Source organism: Populus alba, chromosome 8, assembly GCF_005239225.2.
Source record: "Populus alba chromosome 8, ASM523922v2, whole genome shotgun sequence".
In the NCBI taxonomy this organism is placed as follows: domain Eukaryota; kingdom Viridiplantae; phylum Streptophyta; class Magnoliopsida; order Malpighiales; family Salicaceae; genus Populus; species Populus alba.
This window is the reverse complement of record NC_133291.1, coordinates 10,146,925-10,173,514: the sequence shown is the minus strand read 5'-3', so window position 1 is coordinate 10,173,514 and position 26,590 is coordinate 10,146,925. Positions and strand designations below refer to the sequence as shown.

At 35.5% G+C, this 26,590-nt stretch overlaps 4 protein-coding genes across 8 annotated transcripts; 1 reads left to right on the top strand and 3 right to left on the bottom strand.

Annotated features, from left to right (window-relative positions):
• Nucleotides 1-681: 681 nt before the first annotated feature.
• Nucleotides 682-11,003, bottom strand: LOC118055128 (threonine--tRNA ligase, mitochondrial 1). Its single transcript, XM_035066948.2, has 20 exons — nt 10,577-11,003; nt 10,262-10,499; nt 10,116-10,175; nt 8,165-8,254; nt 7,344-7,418; nt 7,098-7,226; nt 6,912-7,001; nt 5,939-6,027; nt 5,757-5,853; nt 5,590-5,676; nt 5,127-5,211; nt 4,753-4,847; nt 4,398-4,430; nt 4,222-4,308; nt 3,708-3,800; nt 2,403-2,495; nt 2,083-2,304; nt 1,607-1,678; nt 1,345-1,416; nt 682-985 (listed from the first exon to the last, which is right to left on the bottom strand). Exons 1-20 carry the CDS (start codon nt 10,819-10,821, stop codon nt 890-892), a joined length of 2,148 nt encoding a protein of 715 aa, XP_034922839.1. The 5' UTR covers nt 10,822-11,003; the 3' UTR covers nt 682-889.
• An 864-nt stretch (nt 11,004-11,867) lies between these two features.
• Nucleotides 11,868-14,808, bottom strand: LOC118055138 (ATP-dependent Clp protease adapter protein CLPS2, chloroplastic). The gene is made up of 4 exons (XM_035066959.2): nt 14,352-14,808; nt 13,867-13,965; nt 13,339-13,448; nt 11,868-12,310 (listed from the first exon to the last, which is right to left on the bottom strand). Exons 1-4 carry the CDS (start codon nt 14,596-14,598, stop codon nt 12,230-12,232), a joined length of 537 nt encoding a protein of 178 aa, XP_034922850.1. The 5' UTR covers nt 14,599-14,808; the 3' UTR covers nt 11,868-12,229.
• Nucleotides 14,809-17,742: 2,934 nt separating this feature from the next.
• Nucleotides 17,743-21,047, top strand: LOC118055113 (uncharacterized). 4 transcript variants are annotated; one of them, XR_012170574.1, is made up of 4 exons: nt 17,743-18,101; nt 18,504-19,054; nt 20,567-20,743; nt 20,872-21,047. XR_012170574.1 is itself a non-coding variant. In XM_073411017.1 (2 exons), exons 1-2 carry the CDS (start codon nt 17,748-17,750, stop codon nt 18,933-18,935), a joined length of 786 nt encoding a protein of 261 aa, XP_073267118.1. In that variant the 5' UTR covers nt 17,743-17,747; the 3' UTR covers nt 18,936-21,047. The 4 variants fall into 4 exon arrangements, 1 of the variants encoding a protein (XP_073267118.1); XR_012170572.1 differs by having other exon boundaries at nt 20,567-21,047; XR_012170573.1 differs by having other exon boundaries at nt 20,393-21,047.
• A 487-nt stretch (nt 21,048-21,534) lies between these two features.
• On the bottom strand, nt 21,535-23,843 carry LOC118055101 (gibberellin 2-beta-dioxygenase 6). Of its 2 annotated transcripts, none has more exons than XM_035066904.2 (3): nt 23,041-23,841; nt 22,261-22,582; nt 21,535-21,906 (listed from the first exon to the last, which is right to left on the bottom strand). In XM_035066904.2, exons 1-3 carry the CDS (start codon nt 23,532-23,534, stop codon nt 21,673-21,675), a joined length of 1,050 nt encoding a protein of 349 aa, XP_034922795.1. In that variant the 5' UTR covers nt 23,535-23,841; the 3' UTR covers nt 21,535-21,672. The 2 variants fall into 2 exon arrangements, with proteins under 2 accessions (XP_034922795.1, XP_073267117.1); XM_073411016.1 differs by having other exon boundaries at nt 21,764-22,132; nt 23,041-23,843.
• Nucleotides 23,844-26,590: the final 2,747 nt, after the last annotated feature.

Genomic DNA, 26,590 nt, shown 5'->3' with positions numbered 1-26,590 from the left:
AATTAATTAATTTACTAAACGGTCATAATTGGTGTTCATAATATTTATTCGTAACCCACCTTTTCTTTTATGAGCAAAGCAATCATCATGCATTTGAAAATATAAACAACGCCTTTAGTTCTCTGTTCTCGTGTGTGTTTATAACTAGTACGGTTTTTGGCCTCTAAAATATAAGACTGTTATTGGACCTATCAACCACAAGTTCTTGTTATTGAATAAAAAAGTTAAAACAAGACATTAAAGACGAGGTTGGTCCATCAACACCATAGAAGTACAGATACTGATTTCAATTTTCAAGCGCAGAAACCAGGAATATGAAAGACCTGCAATGAAAATAAATCCTGGCCTCTCTCGCCATCACGAGGACCCATTCACGACGCAAACAAGGAAAGCAAATTTAAAGACAGCATCTCTGTTGCTTTCCCGTCTGCTGGTTGCTCGATGAGTACATCTGTAGAAAAAGACCAGCTTTTCCTACTTCTCAGTACTTGACCAGTCTTCTCAATACTGAAAATATCTATGGATCCTCAAGATGCAACCATTGCCAGGTTGCTGGATAACTAGTTCTTACTAGAACACTGTTCATATGTTTTTATTCATTGAATAAAGACATGAAAGTTGGTGCGCATAGAAACAGACATGGAATTGAACATAAACCATCGTAAGAGGAAAGCGAAAGCCTGGAGGAATTTTCCCTTTCTTCGAAATCCAATGTGTAAATTGGGGAATAATGGGGGTGGGGGTGTACACACTCATACACACTAAAAGATTCTCTATTCTTTTCCCTTTGATGGGAAATCAACCTAAGAAGCAGCTGTTGCTCAGAAGCAAAACGTATAGTCATAGTACAAGAACACTAGTAATAATCACTTTGAACATGCGTATCCACCTAACGGAAATCTGCAACTAATTCCTTGAAGAGTCCGAGTAGGCTCTCAATACTCATCACTGAATGCTCAGCGTTATCTCTCACCCGCACACTCACCTGGAAACAACGCAGGACAACAACAATTATTTTTTTTTATTGGAAAAGAGAAGAAAAAACAGTCCAAAAATAGATCTTTTAGGAGAACACTGGGATATTATTTATTATAGTTTATGACAGTGGTTCCAAAATAAAAGAGTTTCCTAGAGCATAATCTCCAGATTCATGCTTAATATTTGGTGATTCCTAATTGAAAATAAGCTGATGATCTACATGGATTTGGAAATCCACAAAACTAATATTCACTTGTATCTAAGGCAAGTAAAATACTAAGTATCCCTATAAAAAGCAGCAGGTCATACTTGTTAAATCAAGCAGTCATGTATCCTTAGTTCAATTAATAGAAAAACTGTATTTACCTGTCCAGTTTTGGATTCCTCTTCGCCAACAACCAGTATATAATTGTACTGTGCCAACTGAGCTTCTCGTACCTGAACAAAAGGCTAAAAATTTACTAAAATCTAATTGTGTAGCATCCATATTTGCAATAATAACCACTGAAAGACCACAATTGAGCCAATGCATGTCACCAGAATCCAGGAAGGGCATTCATAACAAAAGAATATGTTATTGGTTTGTAGGATACTAATTTGATGTCAAGGATGGAAGTTGCAAAAGCACCTTTTTCTGGATCTTTCTGTCGGTTGCGTCCACATCGACAAAATAGCCAGCTTCATGAATCTGATCCCGCACCTATTAATTGTAACAAGAAAATGCATTGATTTGTGTTCAGTGCTATTAGGGTCCAAATATGATAAATAATACAATCAAAAAGCTATTTGCATTGCATCATTTCGCACCCAAAACTAGATCAATCCACAACTAAAAAGGACTCTGTAATCCACTATCACTGCAAGGATGGAATTAGTGAATCAGTTTCACAAACATGGGGCTCAGGTGAGTATCATGTCAGTAAATGTAACAAGAAAACCAAGACCCCTAAAGTCATGTGAAGTAAAACCCCATCACCCTGCATGCATTCCTATGCCCATCATAAGGTTAATGAAATTGTAAGGGAGAATTCAAGAGTGTTGACAAGCAAAATTTTATATGATACACTCCTCATCTAGGGGTTAAAAAGCATACAGCAAACTAACCTTTAATGCATAAGACTGGGATTTCTCAGACACAGGGCAGACAATTGCTTGACGGGGACTAAGCCAGAAGGGCCACTTGCCCTTGTAATGCTCCAATAGTATAGCAAACATACGCTCAACAGAACCTAGGATCGCTCTATGTATCATAACAGGTGCTTCACTTTTGGCTTCATCCTCTGCTGAATATTCCAACTTAAAACGATCTGGAAGCTGGAAGTCAAGCTGAAAACAGAGACAGACATTCATTCATTACATGAAAATTCTGTATTACTGTAAAAAAGCCAGAAAGCTAGAAAAACATAAATGTCAGCAATCTGAACCTGCAATGTGGCACACTGAAATTTCCTCTTTAATGCATCAGATACACTGATATCTATCTTTGGTCCATAAAATGCACCATCGCCTTCATCAATCTGTAGAACATGAACCAAAATAACATATCAGAGTTAAAGCAAACAAAAGAAAAATGAAAATATGTAATAAAGAAACCAATTATTTTCTAGACACTGCAATTGGCTGAAATTTTCATAGGGATAGAAATGGAAATAGGAAATAAGAAAAACCAAAATTCATCTATAAATCAAACCACTTTCTGTAGTTGACCACATTCTTCTAGACTTCAGAAAATTGGCATAACTTTCATATGATCCAAAGCCTCACATCTAATCAACGAAGCCTAAGCACAGTTAAATATGTTGCACCTAACTTTCATATGATTCAAAGACTCATCGAATTGATGAATTCTAGGCACAGTTAAATATGTTGCACCTAACTTTCATATGATTCAAAGACTCATCGAATTGATGAATTCTAGGCACAGTTAAATATGTTGCGATGGGTACAGTAACATACTCTAAACTCTGCAAGGGAAACTAAAAGGCAGTTTGAACAGCTACAGCCTCTGGTGTGTTTTCATCAATTGGTAGATGAACTAAAGATTAAAAATTCTGAATAAAAAATTGGGAAAAGTACTAATACGTTAACTTTTGAAAGATAAATGATTATAAAGTTCTATGATGCTTTTTTGGACAAATAAGTTCACTTTTATAATTTATCTTAAAAGAAAATTCTTATTTGGTTATGATAGCTATATTACCCTCCATAGTTAACAAAATTACAATTTGGAGTGCTTTTTATTTTCTTTTTCTTTGTTTTAGTTTGTTTAAACAAATTCTTATCACCATTTTTTAAATATTTTTTCTCAATTGTAAAATAGTTTATTATTGTAACCAATTGTTATTATATTGATATAATTCTAAACCTCAGAAAAATTCAAATGTAATTATGATTATAAAAAAGAAATAATAAAATTCTTCTTATTTGTAAATCTTAATTTTAAAAAGAAACAAGATCAATTATAATCTTATTTTTGAAATATATTGTCTGGATAACTTCTTTGAAAGAAAAACTTGATAAGTGAACTTGTTGGTCTTCAAAAAATATCATAGAACTTATTGATATAATTTTTCCAAGGAAATTAATTCTCTAGAAAATCTATAGTTGGCAGATTGCAGATGTCAGAGGCACGACAAACTGGCATGAAGAAGAATTTCAACTGCATATATGCAAAAAATCAGCAACCAAGAATTCAAGCAAAGACCTGAAGTACCTAAGAATAACATTACCTTCCATGGCTTCCCAAACTCATCCAGTGCTTCTGTAAGAGCTTTCTCAGCTTCATCCCATGTTTCCAAGACTCCTAGGTATTTCTCTGGCCTCTATAATACAGACATCAGGAGGCACAAAATAAAAACCTTTTTTTTCTTTTCTGGGAAGCAAGACACTGAAAAATCATCAATTTCTTCAAGAAAATGGGAAATGATAAACTTAATTTAAAAAATGTTTTCAAAAATAGCTGAAGAACAGAAAAATTGCATCAGTTCAAAATGGCTGAACCACAACTATCTAAACAAATTCAAAATATCTCCATCTATCTTTTATGCCTGGAACAAAGCTTGGCTTGGTCAAGGAATAAATCATTCTGTATATAAATCCACGAAGGTAAAGGCAAAACGATATTTTTTGAATATTAAGATTTTTCAAATTCAGGTTTCATTTAAGAACATGCAAAATTTTATCCGAGTTGACAGGATCGTTTCCCTAAGCAATCAATTTGCAAAAAATTCAAGCTCATCATACCGTAGATAGCTTCAGCTCATAAGTGAATCCAAATTTTCCATAAGTATAGTCAATGAATTCTAAGACACCTCTGACTTCATCTTTTATCTGAAAAACAGAACACACCATTTCTATTAGGGTTAGGCAACAAAAAGACATTTAAGAGGTTAGTCAGGTGTCAATGTAACTTGTATTACCTGAGATTTCCTGCAGAATATGTGAGCATCATCCTGTAGTAGCGAAATGCAAGACAAATGAGGGACAGGAGCAGATACAATGATAGCCATGTATTAAAAGCTAAAGTGATGGATTGGAAAATAAATAAATAGATTACTAGTACAATGCCACAGCTAACGACTGATCACATCAATATAGATGAGCTCTTGAACTTTGTGAAACTTCAACACCACATATGTGGTAAGAGTTCATTGCAGCTCTTAAAAGAATACGGATTAACTCAGAAACCTAAATTCATAACTTTTAAGTACAGAGCAGGCAGTTGCGCCACTAGGGTTAAAAACCTAAAATAAGTTTTTTTTTACTAATGCATACCTGCTGAAATCTTCGAACACGTGTTAGTCCAGTGAGTGCACCACTTGCTTCATTGCGATGCAAGGCCCCAAAATCAGCCAATCGAAGAGGAAGTTCTGGAAAACAAATCTAAACATTTAAGATAGGATGGCAGGAGTATAATGGACCCCACTCAAACATTCAAATCATTAGAGCTTTCCACAAACAGTAATTGCATCCTTATAATTAAATGCACATAATTTCCATACCCATGACACAAGAACACTCAAAAACACCTCAGCAATTCTGTTAAAAATAATCAAAGGGAAAAGAGTGCAAACAACCCTCACCTCAGCCCCCCTAAACAAACATAAAGATGATAAAAGTGGATAAAATTTCAAAGAAAATGAACTTACCTCTATATGAACGAACTCTATGTTGAAACATCAAACAGTGCCCAGGGCAATTCATTGGTTTCAGTCCAAATTCTTGATTTTCAATCTGCAGCACACAAAGTATCATCACGGCATTTTTTCTTAAATTCCAAGACGTAAAATAAGAATGCTCTCATCATTCAAAATGAAATGCACTGATTGTAGGTCCTTTGCAGTTCTGATCATTCAGAACTTTGCAAACATAACCCCTAGAAGAATTTTTTCACTTTACATAAATTTTTATTTGGTGCTTGTCAATCCATCAGCCTACCAGGCATGTTTTCACACCCCCCCAACAAAAATAATAATAATCAGTCACATGTATATCTGTGCTTATTTCCCATAATAACCCGTTATCCTTCAACTTCACACTGCAAATAACTTGCACCAATTGATCATCTACCTGTCCTCTTCATCAGAATTCAGAAAACTATATTTCACTCACCTCAAGCAGAAACATATTCTCCTTGTAATTGGCAGCATGACCAGATGTCTCCCAAAGTTTCATGTTATAAATATTTGGAGACTTAACCTGCCAAACTTGATAAAGTTAGGTGCTCAATTTTAGACATTATATAATATAAGATCCATACAAGCATTTATAACTTCAACCTCTTCGTAACCTCTTCTTCTGTACTCATCTTTTATAAATTGCATTAGTTTGTTGTAAACCCGAGTTCCATGTGGAAGGAAAAACCAACTTCCTGGACTGAAACACACCAAAGATGCAAAATCAGCATCATGGAATGCAACAACCTATAGAGATGAGCAAAATACAAGAGCCCATATCACACCTCAGTGGATGACAAAAGAATAACTCCTGCTTAATACCCAGCAACCTGTGATCGTACTTCTTTGCTTCTTCCAAGAACTGCTTATACTCCTGCACAAGAAATTAAAGTTCAGAAAAGAAATGGTGGCTTCTTAAACCAAAAATAATATAATCACATTTCCCATTTTCATATCACTGGTTTAACCTCTCCAAATCAGAGAAAGCTCATAGTTTTGCTAATAGAGATTAAAGATTCTTATGGAAAATAAACTAAGTGTTTACATTGTCCGATCTGTGCCACGCAACCCTGTTACACGTTTTTTTATACACACAATGCTGTGGCGCCTTTTCCAGTTTAATCAGACAGTAGGCAGCCTCCCTCAACAGTACACCTGAGCTATTGACTCAAGACACAACTTCTCTATGTCTTTGAATTTTTCTTGAGAGACACAAATCTAAGGCTTCAAAACAATAGTTCCGATTATGATTTGAACTCCTTGTTGGTTTCATTGGTTTAACTAGAATGACCGTTTGTTTAAACCCAACATTCATAGGCAAATCTTCTGTAGCAATCACAAATTTTATTTTGCTTTTGCTTTTGCTTTTATGGCACACTGATAAGTGCACACCATATGAGAATAAAGCAACCTGTTTCGGTGTTTATGTGAAAAATTTAGTCAGGGTATACACAATAAAACATTTTTTCCAAGAGAAAAAAGTCAAGACAAATATTTTTCATTCCCTTGTTTTTCTTTATTGGGACTTTTAACAACCAATATAGCAACCCTATGAATTAAAAATCTACCATGATATGAGTCATTATATGAGCCCATAACCCAGTTTGGACACCAAAACTGAAATCACACAAAATCATACACCATTTGAAAGCATTCAACACAACTAAATAAGGAACAGCACACAGTTGAATGTTGCAAAAGTCTCTGCAATTGAAAAGTAGAAATGCAGTTCAAAGGGCAGAGAGATGAAAAAGGCACCTGCAAACGTTTTTTATCAGGATAAGAAATTCCATACACTCTTTGTAAACTTTCACGATCTCTATTGCCTCTCCAATAAGCCGATGAAGCCTGCAATTACAAATTCAAAAGTAAAGCAGATTACATTTGATAAAGCAAATTGATTGTCTATGAAATAATGATTAAAAACACATGATAAAGTATCACCTTCAAGCATGCAAGAGCTTTCACAAAGGAGGTGTTAGGTATATGAGGCCCACGACACAAATCTACCAACGGGCCACATCTGTATACAGTTATAGTTTTGTCTGCGGGCAGATCTTTGATTATTTCAACCTGATAATAACCAATTTTTGAAAAAAAATAATGAGAAAGGTGGATTTCTTTTGTTTAGGAAGGGAAAAAAACCATTAAGAAATTTTTGTTTCAGATAAAACTGATACTTAAACTTGCCTTAAAATTATTGTCTGAAAACATCTCAAGTGCCTGTTCCCGCGATACTTCAATGCGCTCAAAAGGTTGTTTCTCCTGAAATGTAAAAGTTATCAAATCAGTAAGCACAACTCAACTGCACCACTAAGAACATTGAGAGCATGATGAAAAAGAGACATTGGTTACAGTAACCATGCATCAAAAAGAATCCAACAAATTAGAAAATCATTATAAATCTTGTGTTTGTATTCATGTGATGCAATCCTAACAAATATACCAACCCAACCCATCCCCACTCGTTATAATTAGTTACATTCTATATATTTATTGCATGAATAGCAATTATCTGCATGCCCTTCCACATGTTAAATGTATCCAGCTCTCATATACAAATATTTAGAACAAGAAATGGTTATATACAGTACTCTCTATCATTACTAACTTGACATTTTAAATCATTTACCCTGTTAAGTCACTTCTTATATTAACAAAATTGCAAAACATACTAACGATTGTCAACAAAAATAAGCAACACGTCAACCCAACCAGCCCTTGGTCGTAATAATGAGCTATATTATATTTATTTATTGCATGAAAAGGAATTATCTGCATGCCCATCCACATGTCATACAAAAACAGCTCTCACGGGAAGATGTTTAGAACAAGAAAAAAGAATCAGCTATATAACACTTTTATATAAACATATTTGCAAATCATACTCAAGATTATCTACAAAAATGAGCAATATAACTCTGCTAGACCAACAACAGTAAGCCTTCCTTTATATACTAGAGAGCCAAAACAACAACACGGCGATGCTGACTTAAAGGATGAAACAATACCGCAACAGCTTTCAACGCAGCTGCATCAATCTTCTTGAAGTGATCATCATTCAATCCCAATTCACCATAGAATGCATCATAATAGAATCCCTGCAAGAAGAACATATGAATTTCAAATTGAAACTTAGATAGGGCTTCAAAAAGAAATGCAGCGATGGAAGCAAAGGGCATGATGAAAATGATAATATTTTGTTGTTGGAGAGGGGGATTTATATAACCATCTAGATAGTTTCCATTTAAAGGATAAAAATGACAGAAAATTGTGCTGAATTAACACGAGCTCATACATTAAATGGTAAAAGAGATGATACGGTCCTGACAGAGCACCTAAAAGGGCCTCTGAAGAGCAATCATCAACAGGACATTATAAGAAAAAAGTTCAGCTTCATTGAAAAAGAAACACAAATCTCTGTACCATAAAAATGGGGAATATCACAGAAATAAACTTTCAGATATTACTCGTCACACGCACGTGTGTGTGTGTGTGTTGCTTACCCTGTCTGATAATTTAAACCAGGGTTAACACTAATTCTCTCCACCCCCTCCCCTTGGAAGTTTGATCTGAATCATGTGATCCCGATCGTTGTACATTAGCTTTCAAGAAAGTGAAAACTGGCAATTGCTTTCTTTATTATTAAACTTCATGATAGATTTGCCAGTACTTTTGTTTAAATATAGCAGTAAACATGTGAAACATATATAAACACATAATCAGAGTTGAAGAAATAAATTATTAGTTGGAATCTAAAAAGTTGCATATTTAGGTTGGACTTTTCAATTGTTGCCCTTAAAAAAAGGAAAGAAGATGATTTTGTACAGCTTCATGATTGAATAAAGTCAAAAAAATTTGGGGGGAGAGATAATTTGCAAGCTATTTTGTAGGCCAGGGATGGAAAATTTCTTTTTTGTAAGTTTTTGAGTACATGCACCAATATAAATATAATACTTCTATCTTTTGACTATACACGCATATATATGGAAGACCAGTATAAAAACAAATCACAACCCAAAGTAGAGATCCCTCATACTGCCTTCCGGGGGATAGCAAACACAATACTGTACATCACGTTCCAAGCAACATTTATTGAAACTCATATATTTTCTCTTGGAAGATTCCCAGCACACAAAACAACAATATAAAAAAAGTTTTCCTTACACTTACAACCATGAAATTCAGAATGAAAAAATTAAATAAAACCAAGACACACATTAATAGATATGAAAAATCTTTAAGGATAAAAGAAAATCCAAGAGAAACAATCTAACCTAACCAACCAGTACAATTTTTCATAACTCTTTGGTTGTTACTTAATCTAGCAGGCTGAATAGCTATCAGTGGAATTAGATGTACATTAGTGGAAAATAAAGAGATGGTTCATAAACCAGTCTTAAGAGCAACAGTATTAAATCATACTATATAGGAATACAGGTTGAAAAACAAGAAGACGGTTGCAGAGACTTAAGCATGGGAACTAAGTCTTGTAAGTTAAATCATCTTTTGTCCACATCAAATAAGACCCCTCGTCACTTTCTCATCTTAACTGACCGAATAGGCTCCAAACTTGGATAAAACGTATGTTCCCACCAAAAGCCCTTGAATCTAGGAAAAAGATGGTTTCTTATGTTCATTTCAACACGACAAACAAGTAACAGTTGTACTTGGTTCCATAAACTGCACTGCTGGTATAGTGAGTCTCATTATCAGATCTCTTGACAATTTTTGTGAGTTGTGACAGGAAATGATCTCACCAATAATTATTGACAACAGGTTACAAGAGGCAGACCTGATCAAGAAGTCAACCAACTTGGCAATCCCAGTAAAGTTTATTTTGTTATTGCAAGAACAGACATTATGGAAATAAGTCACATTGAACCAGAAACCATAGCAAAAAGGTCAACAAATAGAGGAATATTTGAATTTCCACGTATGTAAAATATATAAATATCATACCTCTCCTCTAGTAGTACAGGGCCCAATGCAAAGCTTGCAACCATACTCCATCTCAAGAGCCTGAACCTCACAATGATTAAACACGATATTAAAACTGAAGTAAAAAGATAGTAGTACATTGCCGCTAATCAGACCAGCACGAATACCTGGCCAAGAATGTGAGCACTGGAATGCCAAAAGGTGTCGCGTCCTTCGTCACTTTCAAAATTAAAAATCTTGAGCTCACAATCATCCTCTAAAGGCCTATTCATGTCCCACAACACTCCGTTGACTTGAGAGATCAACGCGTTCCCAGCCACACTCTTCCCAATCTCCTTTGCGATATCCATAGGAGACGATTCCCATCTTTTTCCTTCCTTCACTGTCCCGTCAGGCAAAGTAATCCTAAAACCAAAACGAAAATGAAAAAAAAATAGAATACAATTTTTTTTCAAAAAAATAGAGAAAAACTAGGGTTTTACTTGATGAAGTCGTGGGGAAGGGATTGGAGGCGGGAGAGTTGTTGAGACTGAATGGATTGGAAGAGCTGGATGCGTTTAGGGATTGCTATATTGAGATATTCTTCATCTCTTGCGTGAGACTTGGAGACAGCCATTGCCGTGGAAGAGGAGAAGGAGAGGAGACGGCGAGGAGAAATAGAAAGAAGTAGAGGAGAGGAGGATGAGAAACGGCGGAAAGGTGAGAGCAGCCGGGAACATATGCACATAGCACACAGAGACTGCGTGGGTTTTCCCCAGGAAAGTGGTTTAAAGGGAGTTTGGGCTATGGGTTTTCTGTACCTGTCGTCGGGATCGAGAAGTGGCCCATGTAATTACCCCCAAGGAGAGTCCCGCTCTAGCCCGTTTTCTTTATAGGCTTTTTGTCGTTGTTGGGCTTAACCTACAAGTCCCCTCAAATAGTCCTACATTAGACAAAACCCAGTCGTTAATCGACGCGTTTGCGGGACACAACATGACCACGGTCCACGGGTTTTTTTTTTTTTTTTTTTTAAATGTTCTGGAAAAACAAACCTACACTTCACTCATCCTCTTTCTATCATCCTAGCGGATATCCAGTTCTTAAGAGATCGTAACTGGCAAAGTGGCAATGCTACTTCAATCATACATTTGCGGGAAGGTAACTTTTGCGTTGATCATATGGCTACGATTGGGGGGAGGAGAAGCGGTTCTGTCCTCCTCCTGGTTTAGCTCCTCTGTTCCTTGCTGGTTCAATTGGAGTTAGCTTTGTTAGGTCCTAGTTTTTTTTGTTTCTCATTATCCAAAAAAAGAGTCTGAGCCAGTGTTTTCTCATGGGGATTCTCCTGCCATCAATGAGGCAATGTGAATGACTTGTCTGGATAATTCTTTTTAGAGCATGATCAAGCTTGCAAACACCAATTAAAAAACAAAACAAAAAAAAACCTTTGTTAGCAGGTCTATGAAAACTAGCTATCAAGGACGGCAGGAGCACTTTCTTGGCCTCGCCCAGTAAAGAGTCTTTGTTTCTTTAATCGATTGAAAATTGGTTAAAAAGATGCACAAAATTTTACAGGATATCATGCAAAACATGCCAGGCAATTGCCACCACCGGCAATGAAAGTAGCAAGATTTAACGTGCTTGCCGATGCCCTAATAAATTTTAATCACGTACAGCTTGCTGCTAGTTGGGAGCACTATAATTGAAGACACGAGTGACCTATTTTGAGTTTCAGCATTCCAAACCTTAAAATTGCTAGCAACAGTGGTGGAGGGGAAAAAGGATGGCAAGAGGCCCTGGTGATGAATCGCACTGCAGAAGTCATCATACTAGTAATTTAACTACCAGTACATATTCTACAGCCACAAAGCATATTCTAAAGAACTATCGGTTCAAGTTTCGAAGACAGTGTATAATTAAGCTCTTCTAAAGAACTACCGGTACATATTCTGCAGCCACAAAGCATATTCTATATTCAATATCAGCAAAATAGAAATACTGATCCTGTGTCTGAATCTCCTTCCCTGTTCTTTGCCTTTTTATGATTTGAAATGCCAATTCTCTTCTCCTTTCTCCTCAAAATGAAAAAACTTCGTAAATTTCAAAATTGCCTTAACCTTAACTTTCATCTCGCATCCACTGCTTTATAGCTGACAGCTTTACACATTACTCGAATCTGGCTCAATCACTGATCGTAATCCACCATGTATCATCATCTGGGAATAAAACTCCGCATGTTCCTGCAAGCCAGATTCCACATTTCAGCTATTATTCATCTTAGATAGCTTAACCTGGCAACTCATTCAATCATGGTTATCTAAATCCACCACCAAGTTCAAGTAGGACAACGGTGGTAAGGTGAATGCTAAACATTTTATCCATTGTCATGTTAAAAGCAGCCATCAATATAACATTTCCACATCATAACTGCACCAGCCAACTCTGCTGTCTTGTTAGGAAGACAATATGTGGTTTACTATAAAAGCAACAGTAATGATATTTCTTTCAACAAAATATTTTGTTAAAAGAAAAGGAGATTACGTGCTGTGTGTGTAATTGTGTATGAGTGCTATTACATGGATGAACGTCTTAATTTTAAATCACAATGCCATATAACTTGGATGGTACTTTCTCATTCCTTTGGGGAGTCGTCTATGATTTTCTACAGCAGTTATCAAGTTATGGTAAGGTTTAAAGTGTGATTTGAGTAAAACGAGAACGCATGTATGCTTTGTATCTTAACTAATGCACTTGGGGCCCATCATGTAACTCAACATTTGTGCTTAGCTACAAAAGCAATCACTCTGACACCAGTTGTTGACTTGCATGATATGCTGCCAAATGAAAATAGCTCTTTATTCATAGTACAATAAACAAAGGACAGCTATGACAACCGTTCGGTGTGTGCTTCTGGATGACAATGGGGCCAAAGGCAATATTTTGCAACGAGGTTGCTAATCTGCATGTCATAAAGGAGGTTATCATGCTGTTTATGTATATTTTGAAGTGAGATATTATCATGGCACCGCAATGACCTGCATTTTACAGCATGTTACGATGCAGGGAGGTTTGGTTACTAAAGGAGTTTTAAACAAAATTACACTACATTAAGGTTTGATTGATTAGACAACCCTTAGTCTTACCCTGACAATGCATATTTCTAAAATGAATATTATGCATCACCACGTAAACATTTAAGACATTGTTCAAACAATTATGCAGAAGCAAGATCTTCGAATAGCTTATATGTGCAGCGGAATAATTATACCTTAACTGTGACGATAACGACTGCTACACCTTTTTCGTGTGACTCGTGAAATAGTTTTCTAGCATCCTCAGGTGTGACTGATGGCACAGCTCGAGGTAATACCTTTGCAACTACACAGAAATGGACACTCATAGCAGTAAGTACAGAAGTAAAAATGTGAAATACAATATTTTAACTTTTCCTATAATTTGCTTAGTTCGCAGAAAAATTGAAAGTAAGAAGCAAAGAACTGCCTTCTGATTTCTAGCTTGTTAACTTTCAAGAAGCTTTATATATGCGGCTTTACACTGATCAAAGTTAGCAATTTTAGAACCCGAGAGCATGAAAATTTTATGCTTCCATCTACTTAATTGTTCAATTAAGTATTCAAATAGCCACTCCGCACACAGTACAGTGGGATCCATTAAATTCCGTAATGCTTGAGGCAACCAAAAGAAATCCATAAATTAGCCTTGCTGTACTTCTAGAGGGTATTCAATTCATCATTATTTGGATACATAAAAGGAGAAAGACGACTTAAACTCATACCTAAGCTTTCTGAATGGCGGCTATCATCAATTAGCAAGACTCTATAACTATCTCCACTCCCAACTCCTCTCTTATCCCTTAGTCGTCCGATATCCCCTCCTGTTTCGACAAAGAGGAATACAAGTAAGAAATCCAAAATCTAGCAATATAATCCACCGCAACTTTCACGGGTGCTAGCTATTAAAGGAATACAAGAAAAAACTGCTTCAGTTAAACCAAAAACGAAAAAAAGTACAAAGCAACAGTGTCAGCAAGAATGGAGAAGAAATCAAAACATTCTTATATAGACAAGAACAATAAAATTGAATGCTTCCTTTACAATCAAACGAAGAGGTAGTAAACAACTGCTACTGGAAAATCCCGATAAAAGTGCATCATTCACAGGACAGAGAAAAAACCCGCCAAATCTTGTCAACAATTATAATCTCCTTTTATGCATTCCTTGTCATTAAACATGGGACATAAAGAAAGGAAAAGATAGAGACCTTCGAGAACTTGAGAAGAAGGGTCGAACTGGGATTGATCAAAAGTGGGGCGTTCCAAGACGCCAGGACCTCCCTTGGTAAAGGAAGCCTTGACAGTGAGACCCGTAGACATGGTAATTGCTCTTTTTTGTGGGAAACTTGCCTTGAAGTTGCGAGTGAAAATTGAACCGTCATCGTTGTTGAACTGAACAGGCTGCCGGGTTGTAGAGGAAAACCATGTTGTTGATGCTGCTGTTAACACTGCCATTTTCCTTGTTCTGTTTGTTCTCCTATAAGGAAATCTTGTAGCTGTGCTAGAGAGTCTAAAGAAAGAAGACGAAGCAGATGGATCTGAATGGCTTTGGAGCTGTCTATGGCTATAATAAACCCTGGGTGGTTGTTTATCCACCGGCTACTATGGTAGAATTGTCTTTTACTGAGGAGATATTTGTCCGGCTGGGCTCTTCCGCTATCGAATTATTACTCATCGCAGTTGTTTGTTGTACTTACTCTTATTATAATTATTATCTTTATTTTTTTTAATTACTGCTACTACTATTTTTTCTTCCTCTTGTTTAAAATTTCTTATCCCTTAACCCATTCTTTTTTTCTTTTTTCTTTTTTTAATTTTCAGCACCACACCGGGCGCTGAAAAGGAGTGGCTTGGATTCAAATTTCAATTTGGGCCGCATCTCTTGTGAGAATTCTAGAGCCTTCCTTTTGTCGGTTCTTAGAAGATTTTTAGATGGATAGATTCTTGTTGGGCACCGAGATGGCCATCCCTTGTAGTGATAGTAACGGAGGAGGTATTTGTGGTGTTTAAAAATTATTTTTAAAATTAAAATATCAAAATAATTTAAAATTTTAAAAATAAAATAATTTAAAATAAAAAAAAATAATTTTTTCACAAACATTTAAGAATACAAAAACAAAAAATCTATTCAGCTAATCACCTTTATCACCAGCCATCAAAATAAGACATTATAACCATCGTCTTTTTACCGATATCTTTTTACCATATAATTATTATCTTATATCATTCTATAATAATTCTCAAAAACCAAAACGACTCCTCATCATTGTCTGGTGACTGGTTACTGGATATAATCTCCAGCTCACCATCATTTTCGCAATCACTGTCGTTGCTCTAGCTAGCATCATTGTTTCCGTCATGACTAATCATCGTGTTGCTGCCATGGCATCACCATTGCCCACCTCTTACCAGTATCATTGCACTCCGTCATCTTATTATCAAAGCAACATATCATCATTCCACCATACTTTCCGAGCACCACCATCACGCCAACGCCACTTCTTGATCCAGAAATATAAATTAGCATAATAGTTAAACAAAGTTGATAGAAATAACAACTGGTTATTTAAAACAGCTGAGCAGCTTTAAAAACATCACATGTCATAGAATTTACACACAGACTAAGCTTCTTCTTTACTTGTAATTCCAAAGAATTGAAGTATACTCTGTTAGTGGAACTTTTTCTCTACTATCCATACCACTCATCAACAACTGCTTCCAGTCCGGCTCGTCAACTAGCGTAGTTTCTTGTTCCCGAGTTTGAACATTGAGATCATCCAACGAAGAAGGTGAATCTTTCTTAAAAACTTTTTCTTCAATTTCCAGGCCAGGAAGTTCCTCCATAGAATTTTCGAGGTTTGTAGTTTTATGGGGTTGACTTGGATTTTGCCCATGTTCTTTTATCCCTTCCTCTTCTTTCTGATTCTCAGTGAAGTTCATATAACCATCATCCTGCACCAACCTGACACTACCAGGAATTAAGTTCATATTGTCCTCATCTTCATCGCCATATATAGTAATCACCATCCTGCACCAACCACCATTACTCAACCTCAAGACACTACCATAAATACCACTGGCAGCTCCTTCAAGCAACTATATATTCCCTGAAAATAAATGTTTTGGGTCTGCCGTTGGAGATAATTACACCACCAACAGGCAACAACCTCTCCTTCTCTTCCCCTACTTTTTTTTTTTCTTTTTAATAATCCCATGTCTAGCTGCTAGATTTGATGTCTTTAAGAGTTTAAATAATCACGAATATGATTGAATATCATGATTTTGTTTGCTTTTCTCCTTGATCTTTGGGATTTGTTTTTTTTTTGATCTGTGTCGATAGCAGATTTGTCCATCGATCTATAGTGGATCGTAGAATAGCTCGACAATGATGTATGGGATTTCAAGTGATAAAGTTATCGGATAACGCATCGGAGATGGTTTCAGCAGCTGGCCGCAACAATTGATTTCCATGTTAATGAGACCTGGCACTGCAGTATGTTCCCTTGTCGATTGATAAATGATAATAAAAGATTCTTGAAATCGAGATACGTTAAAAAAAGGTTTTTATCTCGGATAGTCTCGGAGGAAAAGGTTAAGAAAACTCACTGAAAAGTCTTTAAAATGGAGAGGATAATATGCTACTCAAAGTTTAAATAGTTACTGTTTTAGCTATTGAGCTTATTTTAACTCGATTATATTCAACTTTCATCTCTACTATCTACAATTAAATCTTCTAAAAATCAGAATGGCAATGCACTAAAATCATATCAATATAAATAAAATTATATTTTTCTATCAACTGTAATTATCAATATCATTATCGTTGCTTTTCTTATTTTATTATTGTTATTGAAAACCATAAAAAAAAAAAAAAAAACAATATCTCACAAAAACATATTTTTTAATGCATCCAAGCCATTAAAAATAAATTATTTTTTAACAAAATGCTTCCCGTGAAAAATATTTTTCTATAAACAAACATGTTTTTGATTTTTTTTTTTTAATTTTCTATGGGGTATTTTTTTATATTGATAATAGTTTTTGAGGATGTTTGTTTATCTTATATTTTAAAAATATTTAATTTTTTTAAAATTTATTTTTGATATTTTAAAATTTTTTTGATATAATAATATTAAAAAAAAAAATAATATTATTTTAATATACTTTAAAATAAAATAAAAAACTTAAAAAATAACCTGTAACACAATATTACGAGTTTAATTCCGAAGAATCAATTTCTTCACCCCTCGCTGGAGAATAAGATAATCACAAAAAACAGGTTACCCTTCATTTTAACTTTGCTCTGACCGAACCGAGGGCTTAAAGTGTAATTTTACTGTCCATTTGTATTAATCCAATTGAAAGAAGAGAGAACAGAAGGAAACGGGTGCAAAATCTCTCGAGTGGGGACATCATCTCTTATTTTCTGGGCAATCCATTAATCCACTGGTATGCGATTTTTCTGATCTGATCCCTTCGAATTATTATTTTTTTTGCAAATCAGAGAATATCAATCAAGCAATAGTTGGAAACTGGAATTTCTTTGTTTTTTTTTTTTTTTTTCTTTTTTCTCTAAAGGGTAAATCTAAAGAATCGACATGATAATGGTTGAGGAAAGTACACGGCGTCTACCTAATTGGATGCTAGGTGTAAGTGTAACTGCTGATAATGATAAGAATAATAATAAGAAGAAGAACATTACCGACGAGCCTGAAGATGAAGAGGACGAGCCAAATTTGGCAAAGAATTCAAAATTCGAAGCCAAAAGGAGAAAGAGGAACCAAGTTAAAGACAATAAAGAGCTGGATGATGATACTGACAACGACGTAAACAAGAAAACAAGCAATCGGCGTGGGAGAAAGCGAAAAGCAAAAAGTAAGGCGGGGATCAAAGCTGAGTGCGAGGAGAAGGAAGGGGAGGAGCTGACTGTTGAAGACTTAGTCAGCATTGCCGAGGAGGTGAGGTGATTTATTTAATTCTTAAGATGGATGTAATGCAATGTGGCGTATCATGTTTTACAATTAAAAGAAAGGTTGAAATTTTAGTTAAATGAAAGCCAACTCGGATGATAAACAACACTGCGTGCATAGCACGATTTTCAATGCCAACAGAGACTTGCGAATTGGAATTGCCTCATCATCATATTTACTCAAAACTAAGAACCAAATTTGTTGTTGAGAGGTAAATCATTTACGTTGCTGTACTTGAAAATTGAAATACACTCTTTTCACGGGTCAAGCAGTGCTTTTGGTGATTGATCCTAGGGTAGATTTGAAGGTTCTTACGAAATCATTTCTGCTTTGGTTTATTTTCAACATTATTGTGTGGAAAAATGTCAAGATGGCGTGATCTATATGCAGTATGTCAAAGCTGACGAGGATTCACGGAGAAAACAAACATCAGGCAGAGAATGTAAATTGCAAAGACAACTTCCAACAACAGCTTCTTCTAAGAATGATTTAGGAGAGTCTTTCATTGTTCTTGATGGCAAGCATATATCAGCTAGTTGTGAAACCACTTCTTATGGTTCAACTATGAATTTAGTTAGCGAAGAAAGTCTCATTTCCTCAAGTAGGACAGGGGATCCTGCTCATGACATGTTGGATTTATTTTTGGGTCCCTTGCTTAAGAAGCCAATGGAGAAAGAGAAGAGGTCTGAATTTACTACAATGGATGTTGATTTTACCTTTGAGTTGAAAAAGAAAAGTCGCCATGATTTTGGAGACGAAATGGTGCCCCCAATGAAGAAGAAGAGCAGTCTTAAAGACAAGGTATCCTTATTGCTTGACTGATTAAAGAGTCCAAAGCAGATATGTTGAGATGCTACTGTGATCCTCTCAATCTGGTTCCATCAAGCAAGCGATTTCTGGGCACTTCCATCTCTTCTTCACTTCAGATGATATTTCCCTAGGTGTGTTTTTCTGATGACAATTTTTTTTTTTTTTTAATTCACTTGTCAGAATGCTTTGACTGAAAATGGTAGAAACTACATAAGAATGACATATAACAGTTCCATCCGTGTTCTGTAAACTAACCTTTTATAAGGACTATACTTCCAATAGAGCTGGTACTTGGTCTTATAGACTTGTTAAATAGTTTTGTCTTCAATACCATGCTTCAGCTGCAGAATTAGCTTTCTTTTTTCCTGTTAGAACACAACCCTTTTCAACATACTAATATGATTTGGCAGTAGTAACTTGCATTTATACCATCTTAGCAATCCAAGAGCTTTTTCATGTTCAATGAAGTTATTGTCTAATTTATATTGTTTTATGATCTGTAAGGATGCAATATGATTGTGATTAAATCTAGGGTTACCATGTTGTGATCCGAATATTTCTTCTCGGGCCTGTAAAAGAACACTGGATCAAAATTATCTAGTAAAGTTCGTCATAAAACATTCCTGGGAATATGAGATTCCATGACAAACACAAGATTGGTTGCTATCTTAAATTCCAGGCTCCTGGGAACCCTGCTTATATTGTACCGAATGCAACCTTTGATATATTGGCGTTGTTATCTTCTTTTGATTAATTATTAAATCCATGATTGAACTTTATTGACTGAACATAGACAGAAAATGCTGCTTTCATTCTTTGCTTAAAAAGTAAGGTATCCTATGACGTGCTTATTTGACAATGCTGGTATTGATACAGATACCTTTTTATGAATCTAGGCCCTGCCATGCTTACAAACATGATCTTTACAAAAAGTTGACCATGTGCCAGTCTCAGTTTGTTGTGTCTGGTATACCAGTCATGTTTGTTTTATGATTGTAGAACTCTTGGATGTTAACTTTGGCATGGCAAGATAGCTGAAAAATTACGCATGAATGTCAAGTTGACTGGTTACAATTATCCTAAAATCATCTACTTTGGTGGCACTTTTGGGATACCTATCTGAACCTGATTCATTTGTGCGCGTATCATTAGCACCTTGGTATGTAGGTTACAAAAGTATATATTTTATCTAATGTATTTTGGGCTTTGAGAAACAATGAAAGATGGTGCATGCACAAGGGATCTCAATAGATGGTGATTTGCCTGATTTTAGAGGTGAACTATTAATATATTATTAATGTAACTGGCTATGATTTTTTCTTCTTTTGCTGATATTTTGTTGCTCGATTGACTTTCTATTGAATGCGAGGCCTAGTTCTTCATTTTCAGTTCAGTCTTGTATGAACGTGTGGGTAGGCAGTTCTTTAGATGGTCTTTGTACTGATCTGGTTTGTTCTTCCCTCTTTAAGGTTTGACTACAAAGCTTGCCCCTTATAAATTTGGAGTTTTGTCAAGTTAAATGGTCGTCGTTTGTAGATTAAGCTAAGAGACAAGGCTTTCTGAGGTTTATTCATCACAAAAGAAGTTAATGGCACCTGGTTGTAGCTTGATAATTTTCAACCAAAAGGCTATGTTTATTTCAGGTCTTCCTGATACATAAATAATAATGGGTGGCATGATTCAAGGAAAAGCATGGAGTTTGCCTGGAGCTAGGTTGGAGGAATTGATCTCTTACTTGCCATGCCTGCTGCTGCTGCTGAGAGAGAGAGAGAGAAAGGATGTCAGGAGTCAAGGACTTGCATGAAGTGGCCTTGCGCTGGGTAAGAATTTATCTTCTACACGTCATGACTGCTGAAGGTGTGGTGGCTTCCTGTGAAGTTAAAGCTACGGCTTTCTATACGAGTCATACGCGACAAGCTTTGAAAGAGACTTCATTGTTTGTTAACAGGTGCAAAGCTGGCTGGTTTGTAATGGCTATACGAAGATACTCCATTTTAGATTGGCAGAGCCTGAAACTCATTTTCTAGCCAAAAGTTTCCCACTGAAACAAATTGCTAGCTGAAGCGTGTTCAAGACAATGCTATTATATTTTTTATAGCTCTAAATTTATTTATTTTTTTTATATTTTTGAATTGTTTTGATTTAGTGATGTTAAAAATAAATTTTAATAAAAAACTGGAAATATGATTAGAAAAAAGAAAGGCAACAGGAAACATGATATCCATCTATTCTTCTTCGCATGTAGCCACATAATGCAGCACTCTCTTCACATGCATGCTATAACTATAAATTCAACGACTAGATCATGCGCGTATATTTGTTGAAGAGATAGATTCATAAGGTTAATAGAAATTGGTACAGTCTGTAGGCGGGAGGGAGGACATGTCTAGGGAGGCTCTTCAATCCAAGCAACAAAATTACTTATAGACTGGGCTGTCGATGGGCCCTTTGGCTACATGATTTTGAACAATGGGCTATCGAACTATTTCTGAAATGGCAGACTTGAGTCTGCATGTCTCCGATAACCTGAAGGGTGGCAGATTTTCATTGGGCTTAACTACATCAAAGCCCATACTGGCGGGATCAGACTTGACTTCTATATATATATATATATATATATATATATATATATATATATATATATATATATATATATATATATATCCTCCTCCTGCATATCTATTCAGCTGCTTTGAATGCTGTGTTGTGATACCTAAAGGCTGAAGGTTTTGTTAATGGATGGTATGTGTTAAAGTAGAAATCTTGGAAGGCCTATCTTACGGCCTGTTCTCTTGACGTCTTCCTGGACTTGGTTTCTGTACTCTCCGAAAGTGAATTTTCTGTATATAGAAGAAGGCTCTCTGCAACTGCCTATCAACGAGTCATAAGAGGGGCATAGAAAGTAGGCAATTGAGTATCTCTCCTTCTCTCGATTTGCCATGACTCTGTGCTCCACGCTCTTGTAGATATCATTGCTCCATGCCTGATATATTATTCACATTTACAGTAGACAAACCAACAATCAATTAAAAAATAAATCAGATTCTTACTTTATAGTATTCTAGGAATTTAAATTCAATAACTAGGTTTGACTTTCCCAAGTCGGACAAAGATTAAATGCCAAAATACGATGTGCTGTCTGTTAGCTCAAGGATAGGGTCGATGCACAATTATAATAACAATATCATAATATTATCGTTGTTCTGAGTCTTCACGTCCACGTCCACGAACAAAAGCAGGCAATAAAGGATTTTTTAATTAGTTACTTGGGACACTTGGTCAAATTCTAGCTTGAAACGCAGGCTAATGAAAACTGAAACTAGAAATTTAATCTTACCTGGGAAAGATCTCCGATGTTGACTATAAGAGCATCTGGATTGGGTTTTACAGCCACCCATTTTGAATCTTTCATGAGTTGGAGTCCTCCCACTTCATCTTGAGAGAGGATTGTTAGATAATCGCTATCAGTGTGGGGCACTAAGCCAGAAATCTCTGATGATATTGGACAGGCTGGGTAACGATTCAACCTAAGAAAACAATTGCTTTCTTGACAAGTGCTCTCAAACACTCCTCTTGGGTGGCCTACGTTTTCCGCTAGGACCCCAGCCAGTAACCTTGCCAGCTTTGACATTGCTGCTGCAAATTCCACCATCACTTCCCTGTTGATACAGGTCATCAAATTGATTAGAGTCTAGCTACCATATAATAACACAGGCATCTTAGAAGAAAGGGTGACTTCAATGGCTGTTAGGACGGCTTCTGAAGCTAATCAAGATATTTATATTTTTATCGCCTGATCATATGGTTGTGGTTAGTTACAAAATATGCGGACTCGAACATGGTGCCTGGGGTTGTAACACTAAAGAGTATTGTGAAGTTATTTTCCTGATCCCACGAGGAAAATAGTGCATGAAACTCCATTAGACTCGAGATTGAATTGAAATCAAGTGTTAAAGTTTTGGTGACTGTCTTTTGAAAAAAAAAAAAAAAAAACGATGAAAGGAGCCAGTCAAGAACGTAGATTTTGCAAGTTAAGAGTTGTGCTGTTCAAGTTAATTTCTAGAGGCAAACTGATGGAGAGAGACCAAATTGGAACATGGTGAAAATAGAGAAGCACCTTAAAGAGCTAAACTCCCCATAGCAAGCTTGCTCAAAAACTTTTGAGATAGGAATATGGAAAGCTTCAGACCAGGAGAATTGCTTCGGACAAGTAGCTGTTGGAGTTCCCCATCTATAAGAGTTGTTCAAAACCCCACAGGTCGCCTTTTTATCAAAAGGTGTTTGAAACAACTTCACTTGTTCCCTCCTCATATTCCGAATCAGCTCAGGGCTTATACCATGGTTCACTACTTGGAAGAATCCCCACTCTGACGAAGCTCTGCATATAGCGTCAGCACAAGCTAGCCGCACCTTTTCGTTGGTGCTACTTAGACAACTGAGGTCGATCAATGGGAGTTGGCCATATTCTTCCATGAGAACAGTACCATCCGGGAGGTCATTGCGTTCGGGTGTAGGAACCTGAGGTGGGAGGCGTGCAAGCTCTCCATAATGGTGAAGAAGAGGTGGGCTTGAATTAATCATGTTTACTGGTTGGCTAGTAAGATCGTACATGATGGGATTCAAAGATGGCAAGTGCTTTTATATAGATTTCAAGGGGGGAGGAATTGATGAGGACAAGGAACACAGAGAAAATAACAAGAGGAGAGCTCCCGAATCGCGACAGTTGTCACAAGGGCAGGATTTCCACTCTGGAATAATTGTGAAAGACAGAGAGAGGGAGAGACCAAGTCTTAACGAAGATACAGTAAAAACAATGTTTGATGAACAGCCAGAAATGAGAAAGCTTAACAGCGGGAGTGGAAGATGACAATATATGAACGGAAACCAAACCTACCATGTCCCAATATTGTCTCTCTCCCTCTCTTGACTTTGTTGAAAAATGCTTATTTTAATTAATTTGTAGGGGCCTTTCCTGTTAGATTGCCGATGTTTTTCTTTTCCAATTGACCAAGAGGAGCAAAGGAAAACTATTCTTCATATACTTGGACCTTTTTGGTTTCTTTCGTTGGTTTTTTATGTACCTTTCCAAATTGTTCCTAAATTTAATTCCACTAGCTAGTAAAACAAGAAACGCCAGAATTGAAAAAAAAAAAAAAAAAAAAAAAAAAAAACGCCAGAATTGTCTTGAGAGTTGCATTCCCAACTCCTTTCCGACAAGGGGAGGGAAAAGGCTCATCAAATCTAGCTAATTAGCCTAATTCTTTTTTCCCCAGCAATTAGCAGAGGGAGCTGGCCTTGAATCTGCAGGTCTTGCATTGCACATGCCTCGCCTAGTTAGAAGCAATTGTCTGCCTCATCGAGCGTCTCGTCGTGTGTACAATAAGTCGTTCATGGCTCTCTCCCACACATGATGTGTTAGTTTTTTTTATTATTAATATAAATATTCAAGTCATATATTATATATCTCAATTAATTTTATAAACTCTAAAATTAATAATTATATAAATTTTTAATCATTATTATATTATACTAACCACATCGATAGATTGTATAGCTCGAATGTTTGTGTGATAATTTGTTTGCATGCAAGGGCGAGAGAGAGCATCAAGTCTTACTTTACGGCCTGAAAGATTACAAAAAAAAAAAAAGGGACAAAATCTGTTTCCACAGTTTTTACTTGATTTCACGTACTGGTTGAAACAGGATCATAGCTATGAATAATGTATAATTTTTATTTTTGTTCAAAAGTATTTTTTTTAAAAAATAAATTTTATTTATTTATTTATTTTTAGATTATTTTAATGTCTAGTTAAAAATAAATTTTTTAAATTAAAAAATATATTTTTAATATATATTTTTTTAAAAAATAAACCACCGTACATTCAAGAACCCGGCAGCTCGAGAATCAAAAAGATTCTCTAGTGTTGCCACTGTTTACGCTTTAACAGGAGGCATGGCGATCGAAAGATTAAGGCAGGCAGAGGCAGCATTATTCAAAATAAACCAACAAAAAAACAAAAGGCGGCAAAGCAAGCAGCTGAGAACTAAAATGGAATCAAGGACTCTGTTGATTTGATTGTATGGCTGCTTCCCTCGCAAGTCTCTTTTTGTCAGCGCTCTGTGTGTGCTTGTTAATTTTTTAGTCGGCAATGCCAGTAAAATTTTTATTATTATTCCGTCACTGTTTTTATATAAAATTACCGACATAAATTATTTTTTTTTTAATTGTTTTCATTACTAAATTGTGAAATATCAATATTTTTAATTTTTTTTCAAGTTTTAAATTTATTTTTTAAATATCACTAATACGAGTTTTATAAATCTTAAAATTATTAAAAATTTATTGGGATTAATCGAAATATATTTAAATTGACTTGAATATTTATATTAATTTTAAAAACTATATATATTTATCCTGACCAATATAAAAGACGGAATTTAATAATAACGATGGAAAGTTTATAAGAGGATATTATTAAAAAAAAAAACCCAGAAAATAAAAATAAAACTGCCATGTCACAATAGCTCAAGTAAACTCCAAGGAGCAACAGAGTAGTATATCATGGCATCATTAACCTAACAGTCAGGAGATTCAAAAGGATGATTATTAGGATATTTCCTCCTCTTTTTCAACAAAATCAAAGTGGTTGAAAAATGTTACAAATTAATGTTTCTTAATCCTCAAATTAATTAATGCCTTTGGATTTCTCTCTCACCGGGTCGACATGGCCATGTCGACCGATGTCTTTCCGACGAAACGTTTTCTTTATCTGATTATGCATCGAGTGGTTTTTTTTTTTCCGAGCTCTGTGATGGACTTTAAAACCTGAACACTGATGAAAAAAAGAAGAAGCTCATGAACCATACACTAGTTCTGTTTCACAGAAGCATTCGAGACCCGAGGATTGAGAAAGAAAAGCTTTAATTATGAATTAATAAGATTATATATATTTCCGAATTCAAAAAAGGAATAATAAAACATGAGAGCACACATGTGTTGTAATAAATAGGAGAACCAGACATCGACAAGGGGAAACTATGCAATATGCATGAAAGAACAGGTTTCATATTGCTCGCAAAAATAAAATTAAATAGCCATATGATGAGCAAACATGCAACGTTGGCTACACGATTCTCTCTCGGGCTAAATGAGACATGTGATCGACATTGTGCCGCCCAGAAGAGCCCTGAATTTATGTAACCATGTTTTTTTTTTTTTTTTAATTTTTTTTTGACGTGGTATGCACGGTGCTGCCGACCATATATATACATTATGTTTTCTTTTCTTGACGACACGTGCAAGCCATGTCTTAATCAGGCTTATTTCTTCATTTAATTGCAGGATTAACATGGTCTTATTAGCCTTATTCCATTTTAAATTATTTTTAAAATATTTTTAGATCATTTTGATATGTTGGTATTATTATTACCATAAATAAATTTTAAAAACAAATAAAAAGTATTATCTTAATACATTTATAAATAAAAAATATTTTGAAAAGCAACCTTTGTAAAGGCCTGTCAAAAAAACATCTCAATCCAATAGCTTAAATTATTAGGTAAAGCTCCAAAATATAATTTATATTATTTTCTAACACACCCCTTCAAAACTTGTATAGATTAGATAAATTTTTAAAATATAATTTATATTATTTTTTAACATGTCC

What these genes read in the sequence shown, in the direction of transcription:
- LOC118055101 (XM_035066904.2), bottom strand. Translation starts at nt 23,534, where the DNA reads ATGTACGATCTTACTAGCCAACCAGTAAACATGATTAATTCAAGCCCA. An exon ending in GGGGAGTTTAGCTCTTTAAG is followed by an intron (nt 22,583 to 23,040) that starts GTGCTTCTCTAT and finishes CTGTATCAACAG; the next exon opens with GGAAGTGATGGTGGAATTTG. An exon ending in ACATCGGAGATCTTTCCCAG is followed by an intron (nt 21,907 to 22,260) that starts GTAAGATTAAAT and finishes ATAATATATCAG; the next exon opens with GCATGGAGCAATGATATCTA.
- LOC118055128 (XM_035066948.2), bottom strand. Translation starts at nt 10,821, where the DNA reads ATGTGCATATGTTCCCGGCTGCTCTCACCTTTCCGCCGTTTCTCATCC. An exon ending in CTGCGTTGAAAGCTGTTGCG is followed by an intron (nt 7,419 to 8,164) that starts GTATTGTTTCAT and finishes TTTACATTTCAG; the next exon opens with GAGAAACAACCTTTTGAGCG. An exon ending in AGTTTGGGAAGCCATGGAAG is followed by an intron (nt 2,496 to 3,707) that starts GTAATGTTATTC and finishes CATGTTCTACAG; the next exon opens with ATTGATGAAGGCGATGGTGC.
- LOC118055138 (XM_035066959.2), bottom strand. Translation starts at nt 14,598, where the DNA reads ATGGCAGTGTTAACAGCAGCATCAACAACATGGTTTTCCTCTACAACC. An exon ending in TTCTTCTCAAGTTCTCGAAG is followed by an intron (nt 13,966 to 14,351) that starts GTCTCTATCTTT and finishes TTGTCGAAACAG; the next exon opens with GAGGGGATATCGGACGACTA. An exon ending in TCGTTATCGTCACAGTTAAG is followed by an intron (nt 12,311 to 13,338) that starts GTATAATTATTC and finishes TCTGGCTTGCAG; the next exon opens with GAACATGCGGAGTTTTATTC.
- LOC118055113 (XM_073411017.1), top strand. Translation starts at nt 17,748, where the DNA reads ATGGTTGAGGAAAGTACACGGCGTCTACCTAATTGGATGCTAGGTGTA. An exon ending in TAGTCAGCATTGCCGAGGAG is followed by an intron (nt 18,102 to 18,503) that starts GTGAGGTGATTT and finishes ATCTATATGCAG; the next exon opens with TATGTCAAAGCTGACGAGGA.